Here is a 26,274-nt window from a genome sequence, read left to right as displayed (position 1 = left end):
GCACACGGATGTTATGAAATGTTGCTGGTTTTGTATAATAGTTTTCCAATATTAACTCAGCTGTTTCCCATTTATTTTTAAAACATCACATGGGTCCAGTCCTTCTTATAAATCTAATTTTAAAGATCACTGGAGAAAGAGCAACAAGACCAAGAAAGATGAAGCCTTACTACTAATCCTGGAGACTCTTGAGTGCCAAGAGTCACTCTTAGCCTGAAGTCATTTTAGCATCAAGTGAAGGACAGGAGTGAAAAGAAGTGTTAATAATTGTAAAGGGCATGCTGCAGGCTCGCTTCAGTCTGCGTGCCAAAGCCTTAAATGGGATTTTGCATGGGGAGGATGAGTTCCTTAGTCTCGGGAAGCTCACAGGTACTGCGTTGCAGTGTAAGCCATTAGCATTCTCCAGATGGCAGAAAGGCCTGCCTTCATCCCATTCAACTTTAAACTGAGGCACCTACTTTAGCACCGTGCTTGTCCAAGGTTCTTTCTGTAAAGTGACTGGAGAGCAAGGATGTGCTGAAGAGGCGCCTCCAGAGGGCAGACGGGTCTTGGATGAGATGATGCCCACAGTGTATCTGTTATAGACCTACATCAGCTGTCCTGGCAGCCCATGGAGACCTGCGCTTGCCTTTTAGGTCTGGGCTTTGGGGTTAAGGGGATGACTCACAAATGCCACATAGCCGAGTCATGAAAAAGTGAGCTTAGGTGGATCACGTCTGCCCCCTCCCTTATTCCTGAAGCCAGCCACCACCCTTAGGCAGGCATGACAGCCAAAGCATGTGCTGTTATTGCTCTGAGGCTGCTACAGCAAGGGTGAAGGACTAATCGCCATCACATCTCCTCTCTGCTGTGACAGGTATAGTTTGGCAGAGCCCAAGAGTAGGGCTGCAAGGGTTGCTTCTGTTGGTACGTGGTCACCTGCCTTAGCTTCCTGTGTTTCTTCTAGAAATGCTTAATTTATCACATTAAATGGATGAATGATCTGTGGGATGTGCAAAAATTAGAGCTAACAGGTCTTCACTGCATCATGCATGTTTGTTAATGCTTGCTGGACACCTCTGGTTAGCTATGGTGAGGAGGTTTCACCAAACACAAAGATGCCGCTGTGTGGGGTCAGGTTCACAGGTTTCTGTGGATGAGCTCATATTTGTATCGACATTCTGTAAGCTGTAGTCATAAGCTTTTGGTGAGTGTTTGGTGGCGTGTAGGTGCTTCTTTTGCCTTGCAAGGGACTAAGACAATGGTGCTTGAACATAGCAAGTGTTAGCCCCTCTTATGGATGGACGATGACGTGAGCCTCTGTAGGAACAGGTTCTGCTCTAGGCATCCTCAGCAGCCCTCACTGGGAAAGATGAAACTTACTGAAGCTGCATTCCCCACTCCTCTTATGAGTTCCTTTTAGCAGGAAATGGGCTCGGCAGCCCTGGGCTCCCCGCCATGCGTGAGGCTCTCTGCAGCCAGCAGCCAGCCACATAACATGCAGACATGAAAGGTCTTGTAATTCTGTAGCAAGGTAGCTCAAAAGTACAAGGACAACTAGTGCTCAGTAAACTCGCAAAACTATAAAGAAAATGAATATTTAATGATTTTGGGATTTTCTTTCTCCCCATGACTGAGGAGGGGCCCAGGGTAGAGCTGCCACCTCCATGGCTGGTAGAGCCGTGTCTTGTGTTTGAGCAGCGTAGCCTGAGAGAACGTTGCTCCTGCTGGTCCTTTTTCCTGCTCAAGTCCAAGGGACGTGATTTGCAAGAGAGGGTATTACTGTGCAGAGGGACCGGACTTAACACGTTTTGGATCCCTCATCCATCTCCTCTGGACACTGCATTGTTCCTGTGTGCAAAGGCAAGAGCCATTAGACACCCGATCCCCTCCAGACCACAAAGGCCTCTGGAGAGAGTTGAGGAACTGCGTTGGGCAGGGACATAAAGGGCCCTGCTATCCATCTTGCTAAAGGACTTTAATTCTTATTAACGATATGTATTTCTGGTAGGCTTTTTAAGTTTTTCAGTGATACAATATGTTCTAAACAACTTTCTTTTGAACAGGTTGAAGCCATGAAGAGAGTATTGGAAAGCCTCAACCTCAATATAGTAGAGATGGTAGATGAAAATGCAACCTTGGATGGTGGAGATGTCTTATTTACAGGTATAGTGGTGGTGAATTTGCTGTTTACATATTCTGACTGCCTAGAACACAGCATGTTATCTGTCATCTGCGTAATAAACTGTCGTTTGTGCGGTTTGTTAAATCAGTTGTTTACTAAATGTCACGAAGGTAGCTGAGATGAATTTTCAATGCAACCCTCAATGTCCTGCCTAATGCCTGAATAAATGAAGCAGCAGTACACACAGTACAAAGAGCAGCACTGTGCATACAAATTTTATTTTAGCTTGTAAAGTGCCAATAAGAGGAATGCTTTCAGTAGTCAACTGCCTGTAGTTGTTTCATATTTCTCATTACAAGCAGCTACGTTCACCAGGCTCATTTTCAGAACTTGTAAAAAGCTTGATGCAGGCGATTGTCACTAGTTCAATGAATCAAATGCAAAAAATGCATTTTTAGTTTATGGAGAAAGTGGTGGAGTTGCCTGCCAGATGTCATGTGCTAGACAACTTATACACATGGTTGACTTCAAAGATGAAGATACTGGCTGTGTTCTTTATGCCATTAAACCCGTTAGGCATTTTCTCACATTGGCTGCACACATGCTTGCTCCCTGCCTGTACTGAATAAGCCTGTTTATTTTGATCAGCTTCACAGTAGACTGGCTGCTTGCCTTAGTTCACCAAGGGGAAAGAAGGGTCTCAAAAGCGGCAAACTGGGAAGGGAGGCCTTTCTAATGCAGTGCAGATCCAGCACTGATTTCCTCTGGAGCTGGAGGATGCCGGTGGCTGCAGAGCTGCCTTCCAGACCAGAGGAAATCTCAGAGGGAGGGGGAAATGGTCAATCAGTGCTGTACTAATCCAGCCCAGCTGTTCTTTTTCCTGACTCAATGACCATTGCAGAGCTTTAGAAGAGGAAGCTATTTATGCTTCTGGTGAAACGTGACTTCTGGAAAAAGATAATTACTCTAAATTATCAGCTCACAATTGCAGGTTGCATTCTTCTAAGCTGAATTTTCGGTTTTACTATTCAACTTGAGAAAAGAAAGAAAGAAAATGATACCCGTGAAAGATTGCTTCAGAACGTCTAAAGCTAGTCTGTTTTTAAAATGTGTTGTTTTGATGATGGAGCTGATGTGATTTTTTTGGATGGCTTAAAAAAATAAAAGCTGTAACTGTTTGGCCCTTTGATTTTTTTCATTGCAGGCAGAGAATTTTTTGTGGGTCTTTCCAGGCGGACAAATCAACGTGGTGCAGAAATTCTGGCTGACACATTTAAGGTTTGTGGATTAATTCATGCTATGGGAAATATAAGCTATCACCCACTGAACCAATTTAAGAGTTATGCTGGCTGAGTCATTTGTCATATTCAAGTGCTTTATTTAGGACTTATTTAAAAACTAAAAAAACCACAAGTTACTGAAGAGGTTTGAGCGTCCTGTAAAGTGACCAATGCTGAAGTTGGATCTGAAATGTGAGATCTCTGCATAAAAGTAATTTCGATAGTGGGAGGCTGTTATTATTTGAGAGCATATCAACACTCACGTTCTTAATGTTCTCATGTATCGGCAACATGTTCTTATTGCTGGTCCCTGGAGATTTTTCATGCACATAGTGTTTAATTACACATTTTAATGTATTTCTTTACAGTTGCAACAATAGTAATATTTGAAACATGTTCTGGATCTTACTTCAGTACCAGGCAAGACGAGGTAGTCCAGAGGGGTATGTCATACTTAAACAGTTGACACTGTGCCCTGGGATACGTTGCTATTGTTAATTTGCAGAGTGTAAAATGAATTATGGAATGTCTTAATATGATTATGGAACGAGGACAATTTAAAAATACTAATAGCAACCATTCTTTGCTCCCATACAGGATTACGCTGTCTCCACAGTCCCTGTTCATGACTCTCTGCATCTGAAGAGCTTTTGCAGCATGGCTGGACCAAACTTGATTGCTATTGGATCAAGTGAAGCTGCACAGAAAGCCCTCAAGGTAAAGCACGTAGAAAATTTTCTAAACGGCAAACTTGTTTTTTTAATTTTTGATCTTTGCTCAAGGGTGCAGGAATTTTTAAAAATAGATATAAATCAATGAAAGAGGAAATCAGTACATGTCGTGCATGTGCAAACCATAAAGAATGCTTCTATCAGGCAGGAGGACAGTGATATCCTTTTAGCTTCAGCTATCTTCAGGAAATAAATGGATTATGCAGGTTATTACTTACAGCTTTGTTGACTAAAAAGGTGGTAATTTGGTGACAGGAAGGAGGAAGGAAGGAGGTATCATCAGAGCAGCAGGAGATATTTACTTCCGATGTTGCCATGAGGAAATGAGGCTTTTAAAATTGCCAGAGGGGAAGTAAAAGTTCTGGCATGCAGGAGGAGGGAGAGCTATCGCAAAGATGACCTGTGTACAGGTTTTGCCATGTAGACTTTCTGGATAAGATCGGTAAGTAACTCCAGCAACACGAACCAGAGTCCAGGACTCCCCATCCCTCCTTCCTCCATCACCTGGCTGTGAAGTCAGGTTCCCTCCTGGTCACGGTTTTTCCTCTCTGGTCCCATGAGGGTCTCGTAACAGTGTGGCTTTACCAGAAAGGAGGGAGACTAGTCACACCCCAGCCTTGCTGATAATTTGAGTCTCTGAACATTTGCCTTTAAAGTGGGAGGTGTGGGTTTGAGCCCTTGGCCTAAGAGGCCTTGTGAATCTGGGTCTCTCTTTGCTGACAGACTTAAAAACCAGTAATCAGTTGTGTAGCAGGTCAACACTGTACTACCACCATCATCCTCAGTGGGAGATATTTATTGCTCCTGTGGTTTGCACTGGACTCAGTGGCTTTCCTGCCTGCTGGGTGTGTTCAGAGCAAATCTACCAAATTAAGCTTTTTTCAGAGATGTGGGTGCAGAGACGTGTGAGGCCATGAGTATCGTTATGCACATAGGCAACGAGACAGCTTACGCGAGAGGTCAGCATCTCTGCTCCTGCACAGCCGCAGGCACTGATGCTCTGCGGCAGAAGCTTTGGCTGGGGCACCAGAACAGTGAAGCACAACTGAGATTTTACCTGAAGTGAAGCTTTGAGGGTGTTTGTGCCTCTTGATAAATTAGGACCTAGCATCCTGCATGGCTTGGCAGGTAAGCCAGAACATGTCTGAAAACATTACTTCTAGGTGTTCTATGCATTTTTATCAGGACTTGCCTTCAAAGGTTCAACTGAAATCTACTTTTCAGTGATGGCAGCAAGTCCCAAATTTTCACCTTATGATTATGCTGATTTTTTTTTGCCAATAAATAAGAACCTAAGTGCAGGCTTTACTCTTTGGCTTTGCAGAAGCCTCCTTGAGGCAACAAGATCACCAATGCATGGAAGAAGCCAGCTGTGTGTCCCTTATAGTAAATGAGGAGGGGTGGAGATAGCTTTGCTTAACTAGTGAGAAAGCTCTCTGAAATCGGCTCAATTTAAATGCAACTTACATGACCTGACTTGTATCTCTTGCTCCGATTTTAAAGTATGAATTATTTTAAAGAACAGCACTGCTATCGGTGCCCAAGGCTACTGATCCGAATCTGTGCCAGGCAGAACATTTACAGCCAAAATAGTATGTAACTCTGAAATCAACATCCCTGGCCCCCAAAAAGCTTAGGAACTCATCCTGCACGTCCTGTACACTTCCTCGGCTTCAGTAAGGTAGTGGTATTTATTACTTTAAAGTATCCTTAAGTATTTGCAAGATGGAGGCCTGAGAGGCTTCTTGTCCTTACTGCATGCTACGATATTTCATTGTATATTTGCTTTTCAGATCTTATACATTTTCTTTATGGGCATAATCCTCGGACTTTTCATTTCGCAGCAGCATCATTTTTACTATCAGAGCTCAGCAGAGATTTGGTGTGTTTTATTTTTTTCTTCTTTATCTTGTGTCAGTTCAAGATTTAAAATGTCTCAGTCCCCAGCTAAGATAACAACATTTCAAATCTCAGAATCTCCCCTGCTGGACATGGGTTGAATTATGGAGGCCAGGAAAGTGCAGTCCTGGCTGGCGTAGACTTGCAGCATGGCAGCAATTAAGAGAATAGGATAGCAGCCTGATTGCGCTGCATGACTTGAGGGGAGCTCTTAAACAAGAGGATGGTCCCTTGGCTTCCCACATAGTTTGGAGTGGCTTTAAGTTTGCTCGTTTATGTGAACAAGCTGTCGAAGTTACTCACTTATTAGGAATCGCTACATGAAGCTCTGGGAGCACATTCCCAGCTTATCAGCCATGTCTTCTCAAGGACAAATGGTTTTGATTGTAAAGGTCTGATGTTCCTGATGCTGTGAGATTGATTTAGTCTGGGATGGAAAGTGCCCTGCATGTTTCCCTGTGAAATATGCACTACCCCAAGTATTCAGGCTCAAACTTGAAATGCATCGTGAGCAGCAGCCTGATGAAGTTTGCAGATATCCAGACAGCCTTGACTCTACACAAACTTGTACAGAGTGTTTATAAACATGAGCAAAATTCAAGTACAATGCTGGTTGCTCAGAGCTGCAATTTGAACTCAATCCAGGACTGATCTGAGAACTCATCAGTTTGATTAAATCATTTTGCACAGCTCGGCTAATCATGTTGCAGTGCATCAATTTAGCTATTGTAGCCAAAAATATTTTTTGGATAAGCTGATTAAATGTTGCTGGTAACTAGCTGTCAAGTAAATACCAGCATTATTCAAGGTACAGTAAAAAACAGATACATTTTTAAAACAAAATGGTAATTAACAAGATAATCTAGCAGTCTCTAATTGTTGGTGGATGTCTTTTAAAAAATAAGTCAACTCTATCAGTGTTCTATGTGTTTCTCTGCATTGGAGAATTTAGCAGCACATCTACATGTGTGTGACGGGGTGTTTGCTCACACCCTGCCAGCTGAGGTTAGGGACTCTGGCCCGGAGCAGCAGTTTTGTGCCATAGCATGTGCCTTTCTCGCACTCCCAGCAAGCTGACAGGTTACATCAGGCAACCAAGTTGCAGTCAGAGCGACGTGTGATGTTACCTAGAGTGTGTTTCTTGATCAGCGTATTGGATCCAACTCCGCTCTCATCCTGGGGAACCTCTAGCTGTTCTTCCTGTAGCCTAAACATCTTCAGAGATTTATTGGAAAACAAAGAAGTAAAGCATCTTTCTCCAAAATGACGGAGCTGGCAGTGCTGCTTATCACTAGCTTCCTCTAACATTTGAATTCTTGCTTTTTGACCTCAGTCATTTCTTTGTATTTGTGCATTGGCCTCCAAAGGGAAAAAAATCAGCTGCTAATCGGCTTCTTGCAGTCTTGTGGAAATGTAACTGCAACAGGATGAGGCACCGACACTCAGAATTAAAAGCTGCTGTCTGGATTTCACCAGACTGACTGAGCAGTTCTGTGAGCTGCTCCTCTCGTTACCCATCGCAGTCCGTGTGGCAGTACGGTTCCCTGAGCTTCTACAGAGTCATTTGCCTGGCACAGCCCAGCATGCGACTCCTTTATTGTGATAGCTTGTTATTTTAAACCTCTCCTTTGTTGTTGCCATTTTTCATGTCTGCTTTGGAAACGCAATCATACAAGCAAGATGATTAAGCTCTCTTTAACCATCTCTGGTAATTGAGTTGTTTTCATTCTGTAGCGTGTCTTGTTAGGCAACAAGTGAACTGCTATGTCATGCTATGCTAGCATCTTATATTTAAAATAGGATTTATCTTCCTACTAACAATCTTGTTTGAAAGAGAAATTTTTCTTAATTGTTCTTACTGATGCAAGTCCTGTATCCTTACAATACTTTAAAAATAGAAAAAGAAATTGCGTCTGGTGCTCACATATGGCAGAGTGCAATTGATCATGAGTTTAGTGCTGTGTGTGTAATGTGAAGCGCTGCAAGTGAGCTAGGAAATGAGTGCACAGAGTTTAGGATTATAAAGCACATGCTAGAAGTAGATAATAAATCAGAAGTGACATTTTAACCATGAAATCCTCTTCTGGCTCTGGCAAGTATAGCATATTTGAGCTACAGCTGAAAAGTGGCACTCGAGGAAGCTGGGAGGGGGAGAGAGAGAGACAAATTAACTGCAGAAACTACTGGGGCCTGTAGTGGCTATCACATCTGAAACTTTAACTTCCCTCCGCTGTTTTCAGCATGCATTTAATTCCTTCTTGTAGTTAAACCCGTTCATAATTCCGTACATGTAACTCCGTAGTTGAGCATTGGCCATGGCTGTTGAGCCAGATTATTTTTCTGTTCTCTCAGTGAAGCCAGGACTTCCTCCAAACTTGTCACCCCTGGGCTCTGATCCTGCACTGCTGGAGTTGTGGACCTTCACTGTGAGTGAATGAAGACGAATTCAGGTTGTGATGGTGCCGGCCCCAGCGTCGGGAGGTGATGGGGCAGCGCTGCGGGTGAATGCCCTGCACTGCTTTTTCCACAATGAGGGAAAGCCCTGGGGCCTTGCTGGGACAGCAGATGAGCAGTAACTCACCTGGGACATAATCCAGTTCAGGTTGCAGCAGCAAAGGCAAATGCTAGGCAAGGTGACAATGGGGACCATGACACAGCATCTGGTACACACTCCTTTCTGTACTCTCTCGCTCTGTACTAAATCCTGAAAGGCCATATTTCTGTCCGTTGGCTGTTGGTGTTGGTCAGTACAGAGCAGATCCCCTCTGCTTTCTGTGATAAGTAAAGACTTGGACAGTGGCAGATGATGGTGGACACACTCCTTGGTTTAAGCAGCTTTGTCTGTGGTCAAACCATTCTCTGCCACCCTTTGGATAGATCTGAGGGTTACACGTGCTGTTCCCAGCTTTGGCAAGCTCATCTATTCCCTTGCAAGCGGTACGTGTTGTACTTGTAGCAAGTGCCTGCTAATGAAGTTGTTCTCTCCCCTGCTGGGAAACGAGGGTTGCCCTTTGGGTAGTCTCTGATGTTGGGCAGTCTCCGAAGGACCAACCCCAGGGTGTCCCCATGAGACTGGTAGAGAAAGCCTCCAGCTGACCCTGCTGGTCCAGGGTAATGCTGGGTGCCTGGTGGTTGCTGATGGGTCTCAGAAGGGAGCAGAGGACTTGGAAGGTGGGAAACTGGTCATGGTGCCTAGGGGTGAGGGCTGTGACATGGAGAGCACTCATCCCACTGTATAGAATCATAGAATAGTTTGGGTTGTAAGGGACATTTAAAGGTTACCTAGTCCAACCCCTCTGCAATGAGCAGGGACATCTTCAACTCGATCAGGTTTCTCAGAGCCCCGGCCAACCTGACCATGAGTTTCCCTGGATGGACATCTACCACCTCTCTGGGCAACCGTGATGGATGCACTCAACCCCTTACCCAAACCAGCAGGAGTTTGGTGCAGGCTCCAAAGGAGGCAAAGGCCTGAGCTGTAGCTGGGCCAAGAACTCCTCTAGTTTCAATCTGTTCTCTGAAAACCTGCGAAGGAGCAGAGTGAGGCAGAGAGCATCAATGCATATGAGCTTGGAACACCAATCATGCAATTAACATGTGAAGAGCGGGTGGCTTTTCCAAGACCCATTCATCAAGGAACAAAGTTGTGGGTACAAGGAGTCTCACACCTACCTTTCCATTGCATGTGATTTGACTGCAAGGCAACTACTTTATTCCATAAATATGACAGCCTGAGTGAGCCTTCTTTGAACTCTCCCTGCTAGGCAGCGTGACTGCATGGCGGCGATCTCCCTTTGAGCTGAGACACCTCTTAAGGTTGCTCCTCGAAGCAGAGACCTTTTACCAATGGCAGGTCTTTGGATAAGTCTAATTTGAGCTCTCCCTGAGTTGCAGCTGGACTGCACACCAGGTGACTCTTCCCTTGAGCAGGGACACCTCTCAAGGTGTGAGATTCCTCACCTGAGACAAGATCTTCTCTGCACAAGGCAGAGAGGTCCCTTACAACAGATCCTCAGTAAGTGACTGATAGCATGCTGAATTAATACTGATGAAAGTTTACTAATCTCTGTGGCTATTAAATATTAATTACTATAAACTTTGTCTAGATAATTCCATTAGCCATAAACCATTGTCCAAGTCTGAGACTAAGATTGGACCTAGCCGCACCTAAGCTCCATCAGGAGTTTAGAAAGTAAGGTGGTCCACTCTGAACCTCATGACTCAATGGGAGGGTATTCCTTACCCTTTGCGTCTCTGGTCTCTGTGTGAATCATTCTAACTCAACTTTAACTCAATTTTCCTTTGTATGGTTCTTTTATGCAGTAATTAATAAGGTGAACTTTGCTATCAAAGTTACTGAACCTTGGCAAACTCCTGTTAAACTTTGTTAAATTCCATCAAATTCATTGAACTCAGTCAAATTATTATTTTACCTCAATAAAAGATATTGCTGCTTCTCTTTTGAGTGGGGTGCATTCCACGCATTTGTGACAGCAACCTGTTCCAGTTTTTCACCACCCTCTTCATAAAAAATTTCTTCCTTTATATCTAGCTTAAATCTACCCTTTTTTTAGTTTAAAACTGTTACCCCTCGTCCTATCACAACAGGCCCTGCTAAAAAGTTTGTCCCCATCTTTCTCGTAAGCCCCTTTAAGTACTGAAAGTGGCAACAAGGTCTCCCTGGAGCCTTCTCTTCTCCAGGCTGAACAATCCCAGTGCACGCAGCCTTTCTTATGGCTTAAGCCTAATCCCTGTGGCTGCTCTATCTGGGGTATTCTCTCCAAGATCTGGGATAACGGAGTACTTCCCCGTTTCAAGTGAAACGCCTGGGATTTCACCTGATTGTCTTAGAGGAATGGATGCTAATTACAGAGGCAGCATGGCTGTGGCAGAGTGGTGTAGCCAGGAGCGGTGCGAGGCAGAGCAGGTAACGTAGCTGAGCTTGTAAACCCTTGCGTCCCCTGGACAGACCTGCCTCAGCGGGACCCGGAGCAGCAGTGACATCTGCACTTCTGAGCTCGTCCTTGGTGTTCTGGGCTCCAACCTCATTAGTCAATGGGATTTCGTTATGGTCAGGAGCATATTGGAATATGTACAGTAGTGCAATACCATGACTTCAGCAGATGCCTTTCTTATTTTCCCCTGCTTTTGATAAAAAGTTGGACTGGATTGCTCTGCCTTGTTCTTGACTCTCCCATTCAATATCTTCTACTGGGAGTAGAACTGCTCATTCATCCCTTAAATTATTCCCTGAAGGATGCAATTGCAAATGCAGCCCCAAACGCTGGTTTGACAGAGGTCAAGGGAGGCTTATCGAAACCACATCTTAAGGATGAAATAGAAAAGAGTCTCTTGGGCAACTAGGCTCTTGGTCTGCATCCAGAGCTATGATCACAGCAGTGCTTTTAAAGATTTGGGCGCAAGGAGTTGTTCTAGCATTGGCAGTTGCCCCCATTCCTGTGATTAAATGCCTTTTGTTCTTATTCCATCTCATATAACTGAAGTCTCTGCAGTGTGCCAGCTCTAAAAAGCTGAGTACTGTTTCCCTGCAAGAGAGCAGGGATGGAGCGCCTACATAAAAAGCTAAGGCGTTCCCAGCTCTGCCACAGAAGCGCCTCCAGAACAGGCACCGAAGGGGAAACTTCATCTATCCAGTGTTCTTAGAAAGCAGCCCGTATGCCTGGGCAGCGTGGAAAGGCTCAGCTAAATCTGCTCTTCCTATTGTCTGTGTAGTGTCTGTCTTTCCTAGTAATGCACGAGTTTGCATGCAAAAATTATCTCTTCTTCCTTAAGAATTCATCATTTGTGCCTCTGCTTATTCCCTACATGAAGTCATAACCCTCTATTTACGATATCACAATGGGTTGCTGTGGAAATGATTACTAATATTAATAACCCAAAGAGGATGACATCAGTTAGGGAATTAGCAGAAAGTGCAGATGAATGCTGACTTTTCTGTAATGCAGCAAGAAAGAAAGGTTAGTGAAACCCAGAGAACAATTGACAGCTTGCCCATATAAGTAAAAATTTAAAAAATGAGACTTTGCTCCCAACCTTATAGATAGGAAAATTAGTCAATTTATAAAATTGTGTGCACTTTCCTTTAGCTTCTTCTGATTTTCCATTACTTTATGAATTAGGGGTGTACGGCATCTCAGAGGACGCAGGTGTTCACTGAGTACCAGATGACCTGCTACTATAAAAAGGCAACTAGTTGTGTTTTTCTTTTTAATTAAGAAGTTTGCTGTCTTAGTACACATACTGTGCTTAACTGAGCATCAGTGCTGTTCAGTTTGCATGTGTGCAGAAGAATCTAGTCTTTTGGGAGACACAGACTCAAGAGTATATATTTATAGAATAGAGACCGTTGTATTAGTCTATTTTCTTTTGGTTTTTTAAAGGGCGAGGAAGTATCCCTTTCAATACATCATATTTGCCGTCACCAGTACGGCTGTCCGCCCCGGGAGCTGGGTCAGAGGCTGAGATGTCATTTGACTTACGTAAATGGGGACTCATGTTGCTATTCCTTTGCTGCTTTTTTTTTTTTCCCTTTGACTATTCTCTCCCTGGGTTCCTGTTCCAAAAGACAGGATGTTCGTCCTCTCACCTTCTTGACTGAAAGCAGCAACACACGTAAGCCCCTTCCTTTTCCTCCACTCCTCAGGCCATGGCTTCCCTTTTGCAGCAGTGCTTGGGCTGAGCTGGCAGGCAGGTGACAGCGTGGCTGTGACACAAGGTGGTTCAGAGGGGCAGAGCAGCGCGGGCGTGCATGCGAACGGCACGTGGTACCCATCACATCTGCGGTGATGCAAAAGGTGTCCTGCACCAGGAAAAGCTGAGGAGCAGGGCGGGAGAGGTTGTTTAAAGAGCTCTGCCTTCTGGAAAACATGACTGAGAGGGTGCAGCAGGGAGGAAAAGCCCAGAGTCCAGCTGCTGAGAGTGTGGGTGGTAGGTGGAAATTAAAGTAATGCTCTGGCTGTGTATGGGGTAAGAAATTCGGCGTATTTACCATGGCAGACTGGGGCATTGCTGGTTTCAAATAGGTCTAGAATGCAGTTGGCATCCGTAGGGTCTATCCTGTCTTGTCCTTACCCTATCTTTGGCAGATTTTTTGGTACCTGACAAGAAGCCTTGGATTATTCTACTGTGATTTATGCTGCTCAGGGTGGCCGTCTTGTTCCGCTCCTGCTGTTGTCTCTCCTGCCAGTCTGCATTTCAGGGGTGACACTCCTCATAGATCTTGACATTCAAGAAGGTTGCTGCCTTTTCCAGCTCTGCTGTTGTCTCCCCTCTGGTCAGCCTGGCCAGCCGTTACGGTCGCTGTTGTCACTGCTGCATTTCAGGGAAACGCTGAGAAGCCATTGCGTAGCGTGGTTTGTATGGCAGGCTGGGTCCCCGCACCCAGGCGCGTAGCACCGTGGCATAGCTCTCCAGCCCCGCTCTTCCCTGCGTTTTCTTGTGTTGAACCCTAAGGCTGCTGCTTTCCCTCTCTAGTGCCAATTGTTTCTCCAAATACGAAAAAGCGAGGAAAGAACTTAATAGAGACAGGGCAATAAAGCAATGAATGAAATTCAGTGTAGGTAGGTGTAAAATTATGTGCAGCAAGGGACAGGGAGAATGACAGTGTGAACATCACATGAAATAATACGCTCTGACTGATCGTTACCACAGAAATAAGATCCTGGGCTTGTTGAAATTGCCAGCCCAGGTGAAAGCCTAATGAATAACAGCATTATGCCACTGATTAAAGCTGCGGTGCATCTACATGTTGGCTGTTGTGTACACGCTGCGTGCATGATCCCTTCATTCCAAAAAAGATAGAGTAGCTGGAAAGATTCAGAAGAGTGCAATAAGGATGGACAGGTACCTTGAACAGCTTGCCTGAAGAGACAAACTAAGCAAGCTGTGACTATAACCTAAAAAAGAGACAACTACGAGGTGATGATAGATGCCTATGAAATCAGGTGTGATGTGGAAATGGTGACTGGGGATCAATTCATTTCGCTGCCTCTCCCAGTGCAAGAACCAGGGGAGCTCTAAAGGCAAGGGGCAAGTTCAAAAAAGAAATGTCACCTCCAGTCCCTGTCTTAGGATCCAGTAGTGGGATATCATCACCTCTGACGAGGGGCTGGAGACCCACATCATCCAGCACTAAAAAAGAAGCACTTCCAAGTTCTACAGGCATTTAAAAATGGCAGGTTTGGTAATCAGAGGCGTTTTCCAGGTAGTGAGCAATAATCTACCTTTCCCAGTCCTCCCTCCAGACGGCAATGTACTGGCCAGGTGCCTGTCCTTATCTTTTGCCGTAAGTGTGTAAGAGCATAAATGTGCTGTCGTTCCCAGACGAGTGGTCCTTCCTCCAAGCGGAAGAGAAGCACGCTGTCCTCCAGACTCCCAGCCGACCTGGTGGGGTGTGACTTGCATATTGCAGAGTTGTTATTCTCATCAGGGTTAGTGGCCCTGCACCACAGGAGACTTAATTTTCACCGTTGCAGGCAAAGTCTTGATGTAGCTTCATCTTTTCTCACAACTTTCAATCTCTTGGATTAAAATCTTCCAACTTGCACTGTACCCCAGGCCAAATGTTACTTAAGCGTCAGAGTGAACCAGGCCAAACGCTGATGAAGGAAGACATGGGATGGAAGAAATGTTTTCAATAGTTTTAAGAATATTGTGACTCGAAGGATTTTAGGACAAGGTAACTGAAATCTGGTGAGGGAATGATCCTGTGGGTCTCGGGTTACATGTGTTTGACTTGGGCTTAAGTTTGTTTTTTCTTCTAAATGTTGGGGGCTAGGGGAGCAGATGCTGATCAAAACAAAAATCAGACCTTGAAAATCTGCACTTCTGCTTCTCTGTCGACATGACATGGGCGTTTTTAAGTGCACTGTTCATTGCCACGTTAGCAAGAAGAACGTTCACTGTATGCTTGCTTTTGCTTGTGGGGTGTTGGAGATCCAAATGTGCGTTGCAGGTGTGGTGGGTTTGGTCGCTCTCTGTGCCGCAGCAGTCTGGATGCACATAGGTCCCAGGTGGCAGCAGGGCTCAGACAAGGGCCATCTTCATGGAGGGGGAAAATCTGTAACTAGGCTTGGCCTGGTTTAAAAGCACATGTGGTCATCTTAACTCTGTCAGTGATAATAGGGCCTAAACGCTTATGCATTTTTCCTTCACGCATAATGCTGCTTCATATTTAGGATTATTTAGCTTATCCATTACCTCAGTTGTTGGAGAACACACTGTAAAAAAACTATAGAAAAGGCATTTTAGGCTATGCGAATGACTTCAACATAAGGAAAGCATGACTAAGGGCTGAGAGAATGTGCAATGAAAATCACCCAATTCAGGCTGAAGAAAATTCCCAGAAAAACCAGGCATGCGGGAAATGCCTTGGTCTTAACGTGGCTGGTCGTACAATGTTTGTGGGCAGAAAGCCAGCCCTCCGCAAATGCATTGTGCGAGTGCTATAGTCTTTGTAAACTTGTCATTTCCAAAAAATACGTATTTTTGGGGTGTATCTGATTGAAAATACAATCAAAGGACCTTGTTTTTATCTCCTCCTCTGCCCTGGGGTCCTGTCTGGCCAGGCACATGTGCTCAATGCCTTTACATAATAGAAAGATGGAAAACCCCATGGGACTTTAAAATAACGTGATGGCAGCGTATCAGTGCATTTCTGCTGCATGCAGAGCCTCCCTGCCAGGCAGGTTTGGGGTGTTACTGCCGGGGTGCTTTCTCAAGAAAGGCGACTTTGAAATTTTACTTCAGCATGCAGGCGTAGTTATAACAGGCATGAAAGCTTGCAAATACAATTTCCTTATCTTAAAATCTGAGGAAGAGAGTAATCCTGTATTGTCAAACCTCCAGTTACTAATAAATGCTTTCTGGCGGTGGTGTTCGAGCTAGCAGAGATCCCATTTCCCCTGTCACAGCTGGGTACTCAAACCCCCACGCTGTCCCACTCATTTTTGGTTTTTACCTCATTTGATTCTGAATTAACTCAGCCACCACTTCTGTCCTTTTTAATCACGAAGACAATCCTCCTAACCTGCCTTCCTATCATGTCCCGGGCTTCCTGAAGCTGGCTCATGCTCGTGCACAGCTAGAGCCCTGCCACTTGTTCTTCATTTCTGCCTGATGCTGGTGTTCTCGCTTCGGCATTTTGCTGGAGTGAATGAATAGGAGATGTGTCCGTACCCTTCTGCTAAGAATTCATTCGTAATTTCATATGGAAATGCTACACAGTGATTCACAATGTGTTTCTGATGAAAGAGCGGTTCCTACAGAGAGCCTACGATACCAGGATTCTGTTGCCAGCAAGGACGGAGAAAGCACAACTGTTGGGGAGCCGAGCGAAATCCCGGTGCGGTGGATTTTTCCTCTACTGACACATGTATTCTGGTGCAGATTTAATAAATATGTTTCCTTAATCCAGACTTAAAAAGATTACGTAGGGAAGAAAAGAGAAGCTGCAGGTAGAGGACAAGTCTGTTGGCTCTGGTTACCAGGGAGAAGAGTTGCACTGGGTGCAAGCATGTCACCTGCTGCTAGACGTCTGCAGCATCAAGGAAAGCGTAATAAAATACATCTTGGCAACATAAGAGAAACAAAATTATAAATAGGGAAGTCAACAGCTGTAAACACAGTAATAAAAATACATCCGGTGAAGTAAAGGTGCAAGGGTTTTTCCCCAGAAAAACACATTAACCTTTTATGGAGGTAGATGTGACCTTGGGAACTCAGGAAAGTTTCAAGACTTCAGAAGGAACAAGAAACGACAATCTGATAACACTTCCTCAAGAATGTATGGCATTCTTCGTTGTGAGTTTCATGCTGTCTGCGGGATGTGGATGACTCAGGCTACAACACGAAAAATGCATCCAGGCCTATAAAGGAATTGCTTACTGTAGGTGTGCAGAAGCGCGAGTTGCTTTGTTGCTTCCCAGCACCTTGTAGATCCCCATTATAATTCAGTTCTATATAATATCATTTAATGAACGAAGAGCAGTACAAATGAACAAATAATTTAAACGTGGATTTAACTGTGCCTAAAATCAAAATCTTCTCTCTGCGACGTGATGTAAATCTGTGGGGCTCCCCTGAGAAGGGAATTTAGTTGAAAAATTTTGTTATCAGAATACCGGTTTAGTCTTTAAATAATATTAGTGTGGGTATTTTTAAGGTGGAAAAAGAAGCCTTTTCTTCCTGTTTGCATCTTTGCAATGTATGTGGGAACATAGCAGGGCTACGAGAGAAACTGGAACACTTGACTTTGCTTAGGCTTTTGGTAGAGCTGAAGTTTTTTATTTTGAGGTTTGTTCGCTTCTGTGTTTTTCTAGGTCTCTGTCAGGGTGAAGCTGAGGTAAAGCTGGAACGGTACAATGGGGAGTCAGGCGTCTCGTCTCCAGGCTTTTCCCATCTCTATTAAAAAGTTGAGCCTGATCCAAAACATGGAATCTCAGGCTGCTCGTGTGCTGAAAGTCTCTGTCTCTGAAATTCCAGCCAGGATCCAAATTTGTGTATGAGCCCTATATTTATAAACCAAACCTCTGAAACCCACCAGCTCTGCTGTTCTGAGGAGGTTATTGTGTTGTCCCCTTGGGAACGAGGATTAGCACAGACGTGCCTGCTCGCTCCCCAGCACAGGTGCCTAGTGAAAGAGTGACTGCTTGGAAAGCAGAAAAGAGGTCCTTGAAAAGAATTAAGATTGGGCTGATATCCAAACGGGGAACTGTTCCCATCCTGTTTGCGTTAATTCACGCTCATTTTATAAATATTGAATGATGGCTGCTTTTTTTGAAGGTGCTGAGCACCTATAGTTTCCATCAATGCAAGCAGTTTTGCATACTCAATGCGCATTCCTCAAGGAAAAGACCCCATGGGCGATGCTTACTGAGTGCCCTGCTTAATCCTGCCGCTCGCAGGAACCATTTCACAAAGGTTTTCTGCTGCTCATTTCAGTTAGGGTTAGTAGATTCTTCTTGAAGGACAGAGATGAAAAGGGATCGCCTTACTTGCTGCATAGCGAAATGGCTCTTGGCTGACTTGGCAATCACAATTAGCTGGTTTTTGAAGGCTCCGTTCTCCCATTTGTCTGGGGCTGCTGATGTGTTTGGTCTAAATGACTGCGCTTTGTGTCCCCCGGCAGACCATGCAACAGATGAGTGACCACCGCTACGACAAGCTGACAGTGCCCGACGATGCCGCAGCAAACTGCATCTACTTAAACATTCCCAGCAAAGGCCACGTCCTGCTGCACCGAGCCCCCGAGGAGTACCCGGAGAGCGCGAAGGTGAGGGCCGCGCTGAGGGTGCCTGGGAGACCCCCAGCATCCCCGCCTCGCCGGGAAGTCGGTGGGAATTGAAACCGGGTGCTTTCCAGCATGGGCTGTTGCATTCTATCATGGAAATACCGGATGGCAAAAGGCGGGAGGCCTGGGCTCTGTTCTTATCTGCACTACTGGTTTAATTACCTTGTCTCTTGTGCCCCTGGTGCTGCTTCTGCATAACTGGATGTAGCAACCGTTCCCCTGACTAGCATTGATGTGCGTGGCTCCCATAGCCAGGCCATGTACACTGCAAATGTTAGCATTGATTACAAATGATGAGATGGCTTAGCACGTGCTGATAAATCCATGCCTGTTCATTCTGTAAATACTTAGAGGAGAGGGAAAAAAGAGAGAGGCATAAAATGTAATGATTTCTGTTCCGTTTTCTTCCCTAAACAGGTATTTGAAAAACTGAAGGACCACATGCTGATCCCAATAGCCAACACAGAACTGGAGAAAGTAGACGGCGCACTCACCTGTTGCTCTGTGCTTATTAACAAAACTTCAGAGTTATGAGTTTACAGACGAGTCCCTTCCTTGTAACTGGCAATAATGTTACACACAAGGTAGACGAATCTGTATCCACACTTTTATTGTTTTTATTGACAATCTACTGTACCACTGTGCTACTAACCCTTGTTTACAGATTTTTTGCTTTGTGTATTTTTATTATGTCCTTGCAGATGGTATTTGAGGTGGATGTACCGTTTGTTGGGGGGCACATAACTCTGAAGTATGTTAGTCCCATGGGCTAGCGGAAGACAATTATAACAGCTAACCCCTAGCTTTAGTGATTTAACATATCTGTGTGAAAAATTTCATGAAAACCAACTAATGCTAAGCATTTCAAGCACCTCTGTTGTTTTTACACTGTTCCCTTTTCCTGTCTTTTTTTCTCTTGCTTCCTTGCTCTGCATCTTTTTGTCCTTCCTCGGTCCTCTTTACTTTCAGAGATGCAAAGTGTCGGGGGACAGAAGAAAACTCAGTGGGCTCATGAACTTGGTGTCTTGTGTGGTAGGGAAGCTTTCCGTGCGCTAGCTGGAACGGTGGGCAACAGGCTGTGCTCGCTGTCTCGGCCACATCACACTGCTGCTGCTGGGCAGAGTTGTGGCTGGAATCCGTTTCAGACACCAGGTAGCAGCTTTGGAAAAAGCTTCCTGCGACGGGAACGTTCAAGGGCAATGCCTGCCTGGGAAGCTCGAGTGACAGAAAAAGAGAGAGCAGGGCAGCTGCACAAGCTACATCCTGCAAGTTCAGGTCCCAGTTTGCTGCTAATGCCATGACTTCTGATTTGGTGAGAATGGAAGAAGAGTTCTTAAAAAGGTCAGATCCCAGAGAGCACCCGGACCACAAAAATGAAAGACTGAGATGCTTCGGAAAAAGTTAAAGCTACAAAAGTAATCTAAAATGGGGGGGGGGTGGGCATGTGATTCACTTTGCTTACTTTTTTTATTTATTTCTGTCTCTCCATTTTCTCCTCTTTTGGAGGCCACTTACTAGGAAAATTCAAAAGAAAAGGGTGATAGAAGGAGTTGAAGGACAGCTATTCCTGGACTATGCTCGTGAATAAGGGAAGCTATTTTTCCCTGAAAGATTGGCATTTGTACTTTATCTGCCCTTGGGGCAGTTTTCCTTGGAACAATACCCATCTTATTTTTTTTAATTGCATGAATGTTAACTGTGGTATTCAGTTAAAACAAATACAATTTTTGTAGCAAATTCCACAACATGTTTACCCACTGAGTCATGCTTTTTTTTTTTGCCACAGTAAAGTGAAGCATACCCCATTGTATTCACATGCTTCTTGTTAAATCATTTGTAAACTAAGGATGAAGAAATTCCCAAACAGAGGCAGTAGTGGGAACTCTCCGGAGACTGACAAATAGTCTGAACACGTTATCAACTTCCTAGACATCTCCTCCACCTTTCCTGAACTACTTGTGGCGCGTTGCTAAGGTACAGTAGGAAGCAAGCAGGGGTGGCTCAGGCAGTGTGGTCTGCAGGAAAGCAAACAGCATGAGCCGAGCACACACGTAGATATCCTTCAGAAACCTGTGTGCTTTTTTGCGCAGTCGTAAGGGAGGAAACACAAGTACTCATATCCGTAGGTACTCCTCAGCGTATCTCTCACTTCGTCGCAGTGGCTAATGAGGAGGAAACCTCCTGGCAGCTACCAGAACACATCTGATGTTTTGTGGGCACACAATGTTGTGATGCCACGAGGTATCATGAGGGAGAGAGCAATGAGGAGCGAATATAATGTGTGTGAAAAGAGAGCATGTCCTGAAGGGAGTCTTTAGCCAGCCAAACAGCAAGGGCTGATTTTATGGCTGTGTGCTGTCCCAAAGGGTTCTCCTAATGTTTCCCCTTGGTCTCCTCCATGCCCATGCGCCAGCATTTAAGCCTGACCCAGGTGGTTAGGCTCTAAGGATGTAATTGTCGCAGTGGGGAATCTCTTTTTCTACCTTCCCTTGGTGCTTTTTAAATATCTGATAAAGAATCTTGCGTTTTAAGATGACTTGACGTTAAACAAAGATTTTGTGCCAAAAAGTGACTCTGCAGTATTTAACTGGGACCTTCTAGAGGCAGGCTGTACACTGTGCAGCCATGGGAGCTGTTGCAGAAAGGCGGACAGAATTGCCCCTAACCTGTCTGTGCACCTCCTGGGGCCTGCCCCCATCCATGTCCTTCAGTCCCTCTTCCCTCCGCTCACTAGGGAGCCAAAGCATCCAGCTACACTGGGGCAGCATTAGGCTGTGGGATTTCTATTAAATTTATCTCTCAAACTCTCTGTTATGGTGGGTTTTTTTCCTTCCACCCACTCTCACCTTTCACCTCAGAGTCACCTCAGTCTCTCTTTTCCACAGACTCTCGTTTATGGCACAATGAGGACTCTTCTTTTTTTAACCCCAAGTGGTTTTGCCTTCTGTTGCCTCAGTTCTCCTACTTGAGTCTTCTTTTTTCTGTACTCCTCCTGCCTCATCGCTGTTCACTCCAAAGTATCCCAACCCACAGTGGACTATTCTAAACTCACTCCCTCCTCAAGTAGGTGCGGGAGGGAGGAGAAACTGAGGGGTCCACTTTGGCTCTGAGCAACTTCTTTCAAGCTGGAAGGATGACTGCCAACAGGAGCTATAGATCCAGAGAGGGACAAGGGTGACTCCTTTTCTTTAGGATTACTCCGAGAGAAACATTTGTGGTAGAAGTTGTTGATATCTTGTGTCCCTGAAAGCAACAGAATAGGTGACAATGAATTCCCCTGGCTCCCCCAGGGAGGGAGAGGGGCAGCTGGGATTTCAGAGCTGAGAAATGTGTATGCTGACAGAGACATTGGTCTTTCACCTGTTGCCGTTCAGATTTCCTTGCCTTCAGGGCTGCGTTTCCATATACAGAAAGAGCAAGGGAGTGGCTGAGGGACCTGAATTCCCTCAGGTGATGATTTCAAGTTGTATTCAAACTGTCTAACTCCAGGCGTGGCATTTAGGTGCCCTAAATCACACCTGCTTTCTCTCTGTTGGTCTCAGTAGGTATCGCAGCCTCCTCGCGTAGATGCTCTAAATCGCATCTTAGCCCGATGCCAGAAGTTACCTAAGCTGGTTAGTGGGATTGCTCTCCTCTCTGCTTTTAGCGTTACTCTTTATTCTGGCATTATAAAGCAGAAACATTAAGAGCACTTCAGTTTGTGCATTTGCAGTATGGTACTAAGAACTAAAATCATGCCAAGTGCTGCTGCTTCTTGCTGTTTGCTATTTTTTCTGTTGCCCAAACGAAGAATTCGGTTGTGAGGACATTTCTGCTGTGATACATATGCATCAAATGGGCATCCTGTACATCTCATCACTAGAACATTTCTCAGATGCCTGATATAAATCATCATCCTTGATTAATATAAATAATAAAACCCCGAACCAAAAAAGGAGACGAGACACGGAACACTAATAGCTGCCCACATAAAACACTTGATAACGACTGGCTGTATGACACAGCAGGCTGGTGCACAAGTCCTTGTGGTTCGTAGCTCAGCAAAGGGGCTTGAATTACTCATCAAAGGGTTTTGTTTTTTCCTTTGAGCAATCGGTTTAGCTCCGCTCAAATGAGAGAGCTACCACGTGCATTATAGATCTTCCATGGATGTTATCTTTGCCAAGAGTTTAGGGAGAGCTGTGATATGTGGGTTTCTTTCTTCACCAGGATGTGAATACAGTGTCTCTCTCCGCAGTGAAAATGTGAATGCATACTGTACCTTACAAGATAAACTTGAATTCTTCCATTTCTGCGTTTTTGTCTTTTCCACGCTAATATACTCCTTTTCGGTCTTAAATAGATGCCACTGTATGAAGCTATGCTCTGATTTTTATGGTGATTTCGTGTGATAGGTACAGAGCTCATAGGTGACACTATGTCCAGTTTTAAAAACACAAAGTCAGCGCACAGAGTGCTGTTTGTTCACAGCACATTGGAGATGAAATATGGGGGAAAAATGAGCTTTTGGTTTTGTTCAGCTTCTTACACATTATATCAGTAAGTTGGAGCCAAATTATGGTAGAAAACGTTAACATTTACATGGAACCATTTGGGAGAAATAATTTACTATTTAAGATTCTCTATTTTTGCTTTTATCAATAAGGAAGCTGAAAAGATAAGACTGCTTCAAGAATGGTATTTGTTAAGTGATTGTGAACAAGGTGTCATTGGACCTCATGTATTTTCAGAAGAGTTTTAACTGGATGTATGTAACTTGTATAGAGTTGCATGTGAATCGTGTTAGTCACTGGTTTACATTGTATTGTTCTGCAGTGCACAAATATGACTACTGAACGCAGAAGTGTTACATTTCATTAAACTTAAAATCTCGTCGCAGTATATAGCTCCCCACTTTTTGTGCCAAAAACATCAATACATTCCATAATCTGTTCTAATAGAGGTTTGCACTTTGATTTTTTTTTTGTGACTTGCAGTTTCAATACTATATATCCCCATCACAAAGGAATAAAATGTCAGTTGTACTGTGCACTGTGTAGTTTTTGCCTCTTGTTTTGAAACTGAAAGCATATGCATTTAACGTCGTACTGTTTCATGCCATCTTTTTGTTTGGAAGCTTGTTACACACCTAGAAATAAAGCCAGTTACAGAAACTAGTGGTAAAACCTTTAGGTCTGTTAGAAGAAATCTCGACTCTTTAAAAACAAATTGTGATTTTAGACTCTATGTTTAAGAATAACGTAGAGAGGGGATGTTGCCTGCGTGTCCTAGATACAACGGTTGTGACTAAATTTGATTGTGTCCAAGAAAACTAACCAGATGTTACTGTAGGATAGTATTTATGTATTTCCTGTATTTACTGTAAGTTACAAAAGGTGAAACTACAAAGGCTTAGTGGCATGACCATTATGGTTGTCTTATTCATGTAGCTCTTGTGTGTTTTCTTCGCCAGCATGTCAAGAGAGGTGACTACATTTCAGACATTGCTTCGTGGTAACGTGACAGATGGTCGCATGTTTTGTCTCTGAATGCCGCTTGTTGTGTGCCACAAATAGCACGTGTGGGGCTAATCGCTGCGTGTACCCTTGTGCTCTAATATCATGAGGTTATGATATTTAGGATTAACGATCTCAGGAGAGACAAGGCAGTTCGTCCAGGCTTCGTGGATATGCATGTAAGTGCTCGTGGGCCTTCAGTGCCACCTTGTGGAAATCCAAGAGTCACTTGTTCAAGGCCTCGATTATCGTTCCTTCAACTTTGTAAGAAACACAACATAATTAACAGTCCTGTAGTTCATCACTTCCAAACTGAACACCTTTGCTAGTAATGGGGCTTTAAACAAACCATAACTAATACTCTTCTTGCTGGAGAAGCAGGGACGAGGAAGGATTTCATTAGGGCTGATCTAAATACAGCCTTTGTACTAATTTAACTACACTGGTTAAAAGTATGATTTCTATACGAATATATTTACATCAGTGCTACGTCTAATGTGGATACATTTATCTTGGTGTAATTACTATAGTAAACTACTGCATTTATGTGCATCTTTGTGTACCCACATCCACAGGAGAGAGTTGGTACTTTACAAATCCAATTTACTTGAATTTGTTTCTAAATGGCAATAATTAAAAACAACACAAGCTGTACAAGCCACTCGCACTTGCCACATTAAGAAGCACCTCACAGAATATCAAAACCTTCAAAAGCAAAAGCATAATAGTAATTTAAAAAGGAGCGCCCTTTGCAAAATTTAGCTGTAGGATATTACTTCAGCCAGTAAGGATGTCTGCACTTGGGTGTACGACTTTGTTCCCTGCTGTAAGGACATCCTGACAGAAGAGCATCAGTCATGGTCTCCTGCATCATAAAGTCCAGACAGTCTGATGCTGTCAACACCCTCAGCCCCAGAAACTCGCGAGCTGTAAGTTGATTCCCATGGGTTTGTAGTTGAATTTGCCCTCGGTAGCTGCAGATATCCATTCAATTCAGGTAAGGTCCTTGATCTCAGTCTGGATCTGTAACAGAACCAAACTCTCTTTCCCTTCTCTCTGCCTGGCAGCTTTCCTCCTGCTCCCCAGGGAGTTGTGATTGTAGAGCCCTGCCGCACTCACAGGGGCTGGGGGCGTCCTGCCAGCTCCAAAAATGGGTTGTCCTGAGGCAGGAGCCAGACCCTTGAGCGAGGACCAGGAGGCAGAATGGGCTGGAAGCACACAAAGCTCCCCCTGCTCTGCAGTAAGGACAGGCTGCCTGGAGAGGGGTTCATCAGGGAGGGCAGAGGGGGAAGAAAACCTGGAGCCAGTCACTGCTCTGAAAAGCCGACTGACCTCTTCTCACAAACTGTGTTGACAGCGTTACAACATTTTCTAGGACCAATATTGAGAAGGATTTGAACAGCTCTGGGTTGGAAGCCATTTCCAACTCTTATTTGGAAATTTAATCTAGAAATTTATTCTAGATGGACATTACATATGTATGTACTCATAAAACAAACACAGTGTCCAAAATCTTCCCAGCTACCTTGAAAGACATTATCTGTACCTCGCTATTCATTGAGGCTCACTACTTAGTACTGACCTGATGCTAACCTCCTGGAAGGGGTTTCATGCTGAGAGTAGTCTTCTCCCAGCCGCCTGGACCATTAAATCCTGTTAGGGTTTATCTGCATTAAGTCTGCTAAAATATATTATGTTCTTGTATTCTCTAACCACATGCTCTTTTCCCAATTGCTGAAGTTAATTCATTTCAGTTTCTCTCATACATGGCTCAGCAATCCAGAAGCCTAACTAACCCTCCAGGCATTGCGTGGCTTTGAACTGCGCCTCTCACTGAGCAAGGTTATTAACAAATACTCTAAAATCCACAATGCACGACAGCTATTTTTATCAGCAGTATTGTACAAAGCTAACAAAGTCTACGTATAATTCACCTTGAAGAGGAGGAGCTGGGACTGGGAAGATGCCTGTCTCTGTCTCAGAAATGCCACAATCAGCTCGCTGGAAGCACCAGAGAATCTGAAACCTCTCCGTGACTGTGCGTGCCTAGCACAGATGAGGGAAGATCAGCGTGGGCACCTGGACTTGAAAAAACAATGGCCTGCCCTGTAGCCCTCAGAGCAGAAAACAGAAGATAAATAATTGTTTACTTTATATTTCAGATGTTTAATCTAGAGATACACAGGCAGCTTTGAGGAATTCAAATGTGCTACAGCAAACAAAGGCTTCTTGGGGTGGGAATAACACCACAGAAGGATTTGGGCTGTGAGCAGAGGTGTGCTGCCAGGTTACCAACAATCAGCTCCGCAGGGCTGGATGGTGAGAGCACATCTGAAGGAGCTTTCACTGGGCAGAAGCATCCCTCACAGCAGTGGCAGGGAGCAGAGCTGGGTGGGTGTTTTCTGCTAACCCGTTTGGAGACTGGCTGTGATTTAAACACCCAGCTCTACAGAAG

The 26,274-nt window shown here is 44.4% G+C and overlaps 1 protein-coding gene across 1 annotated transcript in view; it reads left to right on the top strand.

Annotated features, from left to right (window-relative positions):
• The window catches only part of DDAH1 (dimethylarginine dimethylaminohydrolase 1), a 65,237-nt gene extending 41,884 nt beyond the window's left edge, over window positions 1-23,353 (top strand). The window contains exons 2-6 of the mRNA XM_064455443.1: window positions 2,046-2,145; window positions 3,309-3,382; window positions 3,982-4,101; window positions 18,163-18,306; window positions 18,742-23,353. Coding sequence (XP_064311513.1) covers window positions 2,046-2,145; window positions 3,309-3,382; window positions 3,982-4,101; window positions 18,163-18,306; window positions 18,742-18,858 — 555 coding nt within the window. The 3' untranslated portion in view covers window positions 18,859-23,353. The remainder of the gene's footprint in view (window positions 1-2,045; window positions 2,146-3,308; window positions 3,383-3,981; window positions 4,102-18,162; window positions 18,307-18,741) is intronic.
• Window positions 23,354-26,274: the final 2,921 nt, after the last annotated feature.

Source organism: Phalacrocorax carbo, chromosome 6 (genome assembly GCF_963921805.1).
Source record: "Phalacrocorax carbo chromosome 6, bPhaCar2.1, whole genome shotgun sequence".
Lineage (NCBI taxonomy): Eukaryota > Metazoa > Chordata > Aves > Suliformes > Phalacrocoracidae > Phalacrocorax > Phalacrocorax carbo.
Note: the sequence above shows the minus strand (reverse complement) of the source record. Positions and strands in the feature narration are given on the sequence as shown.